Source organism: Tetrao urogallus (assembly GCF_951394365.1).
Source record: "Tetrao urogallus genome assembly, chromosome: 1".
NCBI classification, from domain to species: Eukaryota; Metazoa; Chordata; class Aves; order Galliformes; family Phasianidae; genus Tetrao; species Tetrao urogallus.
In genome coordinates, this window is record NC_136813.1 from 121,903,085 (window position 1) to 121,913,727 (window position 10,643).

The 10,643-nt window shown below is 36.9% G+C and overlaps 1 protein-coding gene across 1 annotated transcript; it reads left to right on the plus strand.

Moving 5' to 3' along the window:
• On the plus strand, positions 1–6,801 carry MANSC4 (MANSC domain containing 4; the record flags this gene model as incomplete). The annotated part of the gene is made up of 3 exons (XM_079549114.1): positions 1–229; positions 5,163–5,297; positions 6,146–6,801. 3 exons carry the CDS (start codon positions 1–3, stop codon positions 6,799–6,801), a joined length of 1,020 nt encoding a protein of 339 aa, XP_079405240.1.
• Positions 6,802–10,643: the final 3,842 nt, after the last annotated feature.

Sequence of the window (10,643 nt, forward strand, 5' to 3'; positions counted from 1 at the left end):
ATGGTTCTGCTGGTGGCAATATCAGAGGTGCTGTTGCTTCTGGGATTGGCAGTGGAGTCAGATTCTCTCTGCTCACCCACCATGTTTTACAAGAACTGCTGGATCCGACGCTTTCCTGGTCTTCTGATTGACCTGCAGGAATCACAGAAGAGAGGAGCCCAGGTGCTGAAGATTTACGCAGAAGTCTCCTCCCAGCAGTGCAGCAGAACCTGCTGCCTTCAGAGGAATGGTGAGTGTTTATTATAAAGACTGTGGCATACATGAAAACAAGAACAGAAGTACAGAAAAATTCTACTCCACTGTAAATAGACACCGATTACAATAGGGTTCTTCCTTGGTAGATGAGGACATGGTTTGTGGAAGGGAGGGATCACACTACTTAGCCATCTCTGAGATACAACGGTATTCATTTCTTTGAGAGGAAAGAACACTCTCCTGCTCTGTGTTCACACCATATTTCATCTAATTAATCTTCCCTTTTATGATCCCAGTGCATGAACGTTATGGAAGCTAGTGAGAATGGCTGCGAGGGGCGGGGGGGAGAATCTTCACACAAGTCTGTTATATTTGGGTCTTCTTTCAATTCCTACTATATTCTACAGTAGAAATATACTCTGGAGCCAACTTCTGTTTTAAATAAGGTGAATAAAGAATAATTATGAAAATTTTAGTAACATTTTTTCCTTTTTGGACAATAACCTTTTTGGTCATAAAGTGTGAGACTAAGTACGTAATGAAGGTAAGTAATGGTAATTGGAGTCTTGTTTTTATAATCTTTCACAGTCAAGTGCAGATTTGTTATAACCTTAACTGAAGTACAGAGATATCAGATGGCATTTCATAAACATGCTTTAAATCAGATTGTAATTTCCATACAGTCCCAAAGAGACAGATGTAGCCTACGACAGATGTTGTCAATAAATGTCCTAATTAAGACTTCAAGAGATATTGACAATTGATAAGACAGTCTTATTTGCTGGATTCTCAGTAATAGTACAGTTACTGAAAGGTAATCATAGAAGATAAATACAAATTTTGAAATAATTTAAAAACAGACAATGGCATAGTTGGCTTGTACCTCCTCAAGGTGATGTGAAATATCTTATAGCATGCTTTTTACGTATTTTTCCTGACCAAAGAACTATTTTTTCTCACCCCAAAAATAGGTTTATGATTTACTATTCTTACTCAATTTTATGCAATAAAATCTAACACATTTACCAATACTTCCTCAAAATACTTCCTCAGAATACTCAGAATACTTCCTCAAAAGCCAATTTCTTCAGAAGCAATATGTTTTTTCTTTTTAATATTAATGATATTTTCATAAAGCAGGTATACTAATCATGATGAAAAACTTCTGGAATTATGTTGTGCTAAAAATATGATTTTCTAACAACAACAGAACTTTGATCAAACTTTGAAGATAGAAAAGGATTTGAAATCTCACTCTTACCTTAAAACAAATTCATGTATTTTCATTTATCTTCTATTTTTTTAACTAAGAATTTATATCCTTGCAATATATCACCAAACCTACACTATGTTCATGTATCATACTGAAAAACAAGCATAAAACATACAGATAGTACAAAATGTCAATTCTTCAACAAAATCCAGAACACTAAGTAGTTGGGTTTCAAAGCAAAGTTATACGTTGCTATAACATACAAGGAAAGTGAAGAACAGTTTTCTGCTGGGAAAAAAAAATCACTCTGAGCAAGCATCAGAATATTTCGATTAAAAAAAAAAGATAATATTCATAATATTCTATTTTTAGTGTTTCCAGAGTGTTTGACATTCTTTCAGCAAAAGGTATCACAGAAAAGCAACTACTACATAGATACTTCATAGAAATATTTGAAGGCCTTTGTTATTTTTATTGTGAGTTCATACTAAAAGTGATACAAAATGTTTACTGATGACTAGAACTGTTTTTATATTCTTTTTTTTTTTTTTAATCTATATGTCTATATTTTTATATTCTTTTTTGTCTATTTGTCTAAAAGTCTATAGTTCTCAGGAAGTACATCAAGGTGTACTGGCTACAGATGTTTTCTGAACACTACATTGTGCTTGTAATCTTTTAAAGAAAAATGTAAACTAATTGATACATAATAGAGTCAGAGTTTGTGTAGTCCTTTTAAATTATTCTGTTTCTGGCAAGCACTGTTCTTCTATTGCTATAAATAGCCATAACTTTTTTGTACCAATTCTAGTTTTGTAAAAGCCTTCTCTAAGCTCAGCTGCTATTTTCATGACTGGAAACTGATGAAGCCTAGTTAGAGATAGAACATGGTCTCAGTGAAAGAAAAACTGTTGTTTAACCCCTTTGACTTACATTCAATATCAAGTAATGACTTTACTCGCTATTCATTACAGCTTAGGATTCTAGTTGTTCTTGCAAGTATTACTATTTTTGTTTGAGCTATGCAGACAACTTTGAATACTTCATGCAAATAGGTAAAAAACATAGTACAATATACATTCAGTATTCCTGAAAGCTGCTGAATTTGTATTTTTCAGACACAGTGCATTTTGATTGCAAATTTTAAATCACATGGATCACACATCTTCTGAAAACAGTGTTCATCTCTGACATCTGATATGTTCATTATGATGGAAAAATATTTTTCAGTTGTGTTTACCGGGTTATTCAATGCAGTATTTAGATTACTAACTGAAAAAACACAGCAAATACAGAAAAGATTGCAAGGGTGGGTAGAGAGCATGTTCTTTCTTCTTCTCATTTGTCGATAAGATAGGGTTAGTTTTTTAGTTACACATACTGTGGAAAGAGGAAAGAGTTGCATTACTTTTCACTACATGGATATTACAAGTTGGTATCATTACTTATAAATGTAAGGCAATATTTACAATAAATACCAAAGTAAATGGAAAATATTTTAAAGCTAGGTAGTTTCTTAACAATTCATGTAAAATAAAGCTTTTCCATTATTGTCTTGACATCATTACCCTGCAACTAGAATGATTTTATAATATTAAAAACAAACAAAAAAACCTTCATGTGACAAAAATTAACACTGATCCTACTCCAAGCACAGTGATATAAAATAAATTCAACTTTTGACTTGATATTTTGACTTTGAGTATAACATTTACCTTGAGTATCGAAGCATCTCTATGAGCACATAATATAACATTTTCAAGAGCGTTTAATTAAATTGACTCCTAAATCTCCATTTTCATGCTTTCAGCTATCTTAAACCACTAGCATTCAGGTATTTACATAGTTCTGAAAATTAGTTCCCAGTGACATTTTCCTCAGGTGGTAAGAGAGAAGCCAGACTCCAAATACAGATGATGAATTGTTTAAAATATTATATTCACAGAAATAAATAGCCCAAAGCCAGACAAGATAAAGCAAGGCAGGATGCCAGTTACATATTGTAGTTCAGGATACGCCATCTGATGGTTGTTTAATAGTCTGAGGAAAGAAATGTTTGCTCTCCAGTTTCAAGTAGACAGGTATCAATTGCACAAGAGCCAACACCTCAAACTTGTACTGACAGCTTTACTTTCAGAAATAGTCCAATCACTGCAATAAAGATATAAAGGAAAGATAAGAGAGGACTGCAGGCTACAGCATATGGTTTTATTTATTCTGAGAATTCATTTAGAATTCATTTGGCTATCCTTTTCACCTTCTCTAGGTATAAAATATGAATATAGTTAAAGTTGTTCTACTTTTACAAGTGGGTGCTTAAGAAGTTTGCATGATAATGAGAGAATCACAGACTTTATGTACTGTGCAACTAGTCAGTATTAATGTTTCTTTTAATGTTAAATAATGCATGTAGGTCACTCTGAAAGTAATGCTTCTTACTTGTTTCCATAGCGATTACAACAGATATAAAGAGTACAATAACACTGTTTCCTAGAGCAAATGCTCAACTACAAAACACTATTTTTCAGCTTAGTCACCACCACTAGCTATGCATTTTTGCCAGCAAGAGCCTGTGTAGAAATCTGCACTAGTGGAGTTGACCCACTGTTTCACAGCTGCTGTGACAGTGTTATTGCTAGGAAAATACTTCACGTACAGTCACAGAATCACAGAATCACAGAATCATAGGGGTTGGAAGAGACCTCCAGAGATCAAGTCCAACCCCCCTGCCAAAGCAGGTTCCCTACAGCAGGTCGCACAGGTAGGCATCCAGGCAGGTCTTGAACATCTCCAGAGAAGGAGACTCCACCACCTCCCTGGGCAGCCTGTTCCAGTGCTCCGTCACCTCACTGTAAAGAAGTTCTTGCGCACATTTGTGTGGAACTTCCTATGCTGCAGTTTCCAGCCGTTTCCCCTTGTCCTGTCTCCACACACTGCTGAAAAGAGTCTGGCCTCACCATTCTGCCCCCCACACCTTAGATATTTATAGACCTGGATCAGGTCCCCTCTAAGTCTTCTTTTCTCAAGGCTGAACAGACCCAGTTCACTCAGCCTTTCTTCATAGGGGAGATGCTCCAGGCCCTTCACCATCTTCCATCTTCCATCAGCCCAAACAGATGGTATTCAGAACATGCTAAATCTGTACAGTGGGTATGGAAAGACAGTCCAGCGAAGACTGTCTATTTCTTGTGTGAGCATTTGTGGGACCCACATGGTGCAAACTGTGATGCTCCAACATTACCACCGCAGGTTCCAATGCACTGAAGCCAATATTTCATTCCATACATGATTCCATGGTTGTAATCTGCCAATTGACTTGGATCAGCTGGCCAAGAAACTCCTCACTTCATGGTAGGACAGCTGTACCTGGCTGTCTGGAATGTGGCTTGTCTTTTGCATTGCTGTCACCACTACCGAGACAAACCACTACTGCCTCACTAAGCTAACATCCATTGTTTGGTCTCCATAAACATGCAGTGTGTGTTGCAGTGTGATGATTGTGTGCCACTTTTTCTGCATGGAGGAATTCAGTTCTACACCTTTGCTTCATATCCCCTTCCATGTCAGACACCATTTTGTCAGACTGCCCCTCTGTGGCCATCAGTCACATAGCAACTGCCACATCACTAACATCCTCTGATGTTATGGGCCAACAAATTAGGAGGCATTACTTTCAGAGAAGCCCTTGTAATAACATGGAAAATACAACAGTTATAGTGCTGATAAATCCAGCTTTGTTCTTTTTGTATTATAGTTTCCTGTAATCTAGCAGTGTTCTACCATGGAGCTACTAATGAAAATATGAATTGCTTGCACGTGTCTTGCCCAGCACTGGAAAGTTGCATACTAAAGGCTAGAATCAACGTTGTTTTGTACAACATCACGACAGGTAATCAAATATTGTGTGCATAAAGGCAGAAAACACAGCAATATGTATATATATAGTAAGTTGCTAAAAGACCTTTTGTAACAACACACAGTGATAAAAATGTGTAATACTTTTTTTTCTTTAATGTTCATACTTTTTGGGATACTTCCCCACTCTTTCTTTCATTCAGCATTTGAGAAAGAACCTTGAAGGTTCACCCTGCTGCCAAGATTTGTTCTTTGAATATTTAACGAATACTCTTGTTAAAGAAAAGTGCCATGTAAGATCTGACAGAGAGAGGAGAGGCTGTTGCTGCTCTGTGCCCCTAGATTCACACAATAGCATGGCTAAAAATCTGTTCCCATTCTGCACATGCATATCGACCACGCATACAAGTATATCACATGTGTACATATACATATATACACAGCTATCCACATAGGTAACACAGTGAGATGCATAAAGCAGACACATAAAGGCAATACCAAGAGCCTTGTCCTCCGTGCTGTGCAGCCACATAGAGAACTGCTACTGAAAATATACATATGTATATATAGTGAGAATATACAGTTTTTTAATATGCGTGCATATATATTTAATATATATATGTGTATATACATATATATATGATAATGTGTATATTTAAATATATATTTAATTCATATACAAACTGTCTTAAAGCTCTAGTAGCTTGGCTCAGACAACCAGCATCTGCCCCTGGATCCCAGTCTCCTCAACTGCTAGCACCTGGATGCATGAGCCCCCAGGAGCACAATCACCCTAGAGCTGCTGGTCAAATGGATTCTCTTCTTCTCTTGTACGCAGATGAGCTTTTATCACATAAACTAATATTGTTTATGATTTAATAGGGATTGATCCAGACCTTCTTATTTTTGAAAGACTGAAATTCAAGGGGCCAAGTACTTACACCTCGCAGAATAAATACGAAAGGCAAAACAGCACAAAGACCTCTGAGTGGGAAAGATGCCAGCATGGTAATGTTACGTCAAGTTCACTTCTACTCCAAGCTCCATCTTCTACCATCACCTCCAGCACAAGCCTGATGGCTGTAAAAACAAAAGGCAGCACATATTCCAGGGAATCAACTTCTCTGCTGGATAACCATTTGGCTAAGAGGACAAGCACAACTTCAGGAAGTACTAGACTATTCACTAGCTCAGACAGAAGGATACACTCAACTTTGATACCTAAATCTGCAGAGGTGTTATCCCGCATGCCCACTCCTCCTCATCTGAACAGCAGCAAACAACACTTAAATGAAACCAAAGGTTACAGTGGCAGGAATTATACTTCAGACAATGAAGCTCCTATTTGGGAAGCTGCAGCTCTGGGTGTCTGGCTGATTCCTGTTATTCTCTGCTCTTATCTCATCTTCCTTTGCTTTTGTACTGTGGCTCCTGGAGCAGGGTGCTGCAGAAGTAGGAAAGGTCACTACCAACCCATACAGAGAGGAAGAACAATGTCTAGGCAAATAAAATACACTACTGTCCAAGGTGGCCTGTAAAATACAGTCACCACCCTTGTTGTGGAACAAACAGCTTTTTTAAAATGAATTGTATTTCCTGGCCTGATTCTTTTACAGAACAAAGAGTAAGTTTCAGAATCATTCAGCTATAATTTCACTCTCAACAATTAAACATATTTCCACGGTCTCTTTGGGTAAGAATTGCACACTCACAGGTCTCATTACATGTTCAAATCTGTTTGAGCATATTTGGTACAAAATCTGACTCAGAATAACGCCTAACAAAAACAATATGCTTACCCTAATTTAAGAGAGCAGATTCACTGCAGCTTAAGTGACCTCTGCCCTGACTTTGACCAGCCTTAGTAAAACTGATTTAAATGTTATAATATCATAAAAGATTTAATGATAGCATTTATTTAATTGCCCCAGATCTAGTTGTTTTCATAAAAACTGTATTCATTTTTTCCTGTTAAATTCTAGATTGTTTTTTACTATGCACTCCTAATACTGGAATAAAACAATTTAACACGCACTTTTTACTTCCTCAAAGAAAAATGCCCATTAATAACGTAAGGCTCCAAAACTACTGACTTCCATTAACTCAAACATCTGATCATCCAATTATTTATGCTTTGCTTTCACTTCAATCTTCTGACAATAACTTGAAATGTTTCTGAAGCCCTCCTAGACTAGTACCACTACCTCCTACTACCATTAGACTTCTTTTTAAAACTTAATTGCTGTGTGATGCACTGACAGATCCACTCTACTACTACTAAGGAAAGCACAAATGCAACCACCAACTGTTCATGAATTGCAGTTATGGTCAATTTGTACTGTCCACCTTCACTTGCGTTATTATGCTCACACATATTTATCATTTACATCATTTGCTTTTTTTAATATGGACATTTAATGTACATTGCACAGAGATATACAAAAGATTTTAAAGCTTTAGAAGTTAGAATTATAATTAAAAACAAACTTTTTGTTTCTTCATCCTGTGTACTCTCTTCATAAAACTGCTACTCCTGAACATAAATCAAATGACTACATCAACAAGATGTTTCCTTGACTTACCTTGCTCAGGAACATTGCTTAGGAAAGCAAATATTTTCAGCAGTAGTCAGGATTGTTCTTTTTCTTTTATATTTGTTGATGTCTCAGAGTTTCTCACTTTCTTCACTAGATATAAGAAGAAATATCTATATCCTAGACAAGTTTACACTCATGTTATTAAAGGAAACAAGCAACAATAAAATTGATTGTCATGTGTCTATGTAGAAAATTATGTTAAAAATAGTAAGATTTATGTAAAACTTAATAATTATAGTGATGAAGTTAGAAAGTCCCATGTATATCTAATTACAGTTGAGCAGCTTGGTTTCAGAGGAAAAGACCACCCTAAAATTATATTTTAGGGCACACTGAGCAAACTGCAGTTTAAGGAGCTGAAGTTTATAAGAAATTTTAGTTCTTGATAGAACATATTTACTAATTTACATTGTCACAAAAGAGAGACTGACATAGGATAAGAAGCTTGTCTGGTGGCTTGTCTTTCATGTCGCTCTCACCACTTCCGAAATGCACCACCCACCACCCCACTTTGCTGAGATCCACTGTTTGGTCCATATGTTCAGCAAGCACTGATGAATGATAATGGGTGCCATTTTTTCCACATGGAGGAATTCAATTCCACACCTCTGCTTCATATCCACTTCCATGTCAGATACCATGTTGTCAGACTGCCCCTCTCTGCTGCCATCTGTCACACAGCAACAAAATGTAACAGAATATTGGCAGGAACTTTCAACCTCTACTACCATACCACCAACATCCACCACTGAAGTTATGGGCCCACATAGTAAAATGGGAGGCATTACTTTCAGAGCAGCCTTTGTATAAAATACAGTTGTAGCAGGACTACTTTATTACAGACTAGTGCAGTAACAAGAAAGTTAACACATACATTTTAGGTACCAGGGACTAGGTAGAAAGATTTTTTGTTCAGATAGTACGTCCCTTTTATAGTCCTTTCATTTCTTAGCTGTGTTTGTAGCAATGCTATACACAAAAACACAATCGAAGTGTCAGCTCCTGCCAGGAGTATCAATGACTTCTCAGAAGTCCAGCAGACTGTCTATAACTGAGTTTTCAGACAGTCAGTCACATTTGAGTGAAACCCCAACCAGTTCTAACATCTATCCTCTCTGCCAAAGATCAAACCATGTCTGTCTTACAGCCTTTTTGTCAAATCTAAGAAGCAGATTATGTTTAGTGTCACTTTTAAATGGCGAAAGCATGACACAGTGCAGACAATAAACCTCAAGAAAACATAGTGACAACAAACATCTTACCTCACAATTCCTAACACAGTTTACTAAAGACATCTTATGACAGTCCTTACAGCAGTTTCTAAGATGCAAAAAATTAGTCAGAATCCTGACAAAGCAAGTTCTTTTCCTGTTTGACCTAACATCAGATTTCAACTTTTCTTTGGAATGTTTATATGGGAGATAAAAGAAAAGTTAGGCTCCTCAACAGCACCAGTGAAACTATGCATCAGAATTCGTTCAGAGGGCCAAGAACTTAACTTCTGTGATTTTTTCCCATTGGAGGCAGCTTATTTTTCCCTTGCAGCAAAGAACTTTTCCAGTTTGCGGAGACAAGTGTTTGGATTTGAAATAAGGCATCTGCTACTTGGAGGTTAGAGAAGCAATGACCGCAGAGAAGTACATCTAGTAGCCTTCCTGTTCAAGTTTCAACTGGTGATGGACAGAGTTGCCTGAGGTCAGGGCTGTCAGGAACCTGCCATTTGGCCAGTAATCACCAGTAAAATAATTGCCCAAGGAGAGAGACAATGTCTCCAAATACTGTATATCGTTTTCTGCTCCACCTTACTTCCCAGTCTATGCACTGGGGGGTTGCCCTGATTCCTAATTTATATGTTAACTATCTTCATTGCCATTTAAAAGTAACATAAACCCTGAGCACTTCCCTGTACTAGAATGTGTACATACACTCGCACATAGACGTATTGAGGGATACAAATCTTAAGAGTCATGCATTTGTATTATAATGTATGATACAGACCACTGATAAAGATGTATTTACTACTATAACCTGCAAATCTATTACTCTTAACTCTTCACAGCTTTTAAACTACAATAAAAGTCGGAAGGATTCACACTGGAGTTAAGATCCCAGAGTTTTACGTATTCTACAAAATCACAGCAAAATACTGTCACCCCTAAACACATAAACAATTTTGAGGGAGAAGTAAGAAATACTGAAGATGAGAGCTCAAAATATCATCCAGTCTACCTGTGATCCAGTCTACTGCATTACACAAATTCTGCACTGTAACACAGATCATTAGCTAAAACCACAAATGCAGCTGAATTTGATATTTCCTTTCTAGCAGTTAGACTGAGCACTTGCAGGATTATAAAGATCTTGTTCTTGCTCATATGTTTCTTAGCAAGGAGAGGAAGTGACAAAGACATTGAAAAGCAAGTTGGAGGTCAATGTTGTAGATTTTTAAAGCCATTTGGCCAAGCATTCTGTAACCAAGGAGTCAGTAAGCCAGAAATGACTGGAAAATTGGTATCTTTGATTTAATGGTAAGTGTTGGATGTGTTCACGGAACATAGTGAATTAGTCCCAATATTGTTCTAAGCAATTCCCATTAAATAGCTAGAATGAGAAAAAAAAAACAAACACCACTCATGTGGTGGTGTCACGATCCACCACTTTGATGCCTTGCCACTAAGGAGATGTCAGCTTTTATCTTGTCTTATTTTCTGAAGCATTTATAGAACATAAATAAGCTTGGCTCAAATACTTCTGAGAGAACTCTAGAAGCCTGGTTATTTTTA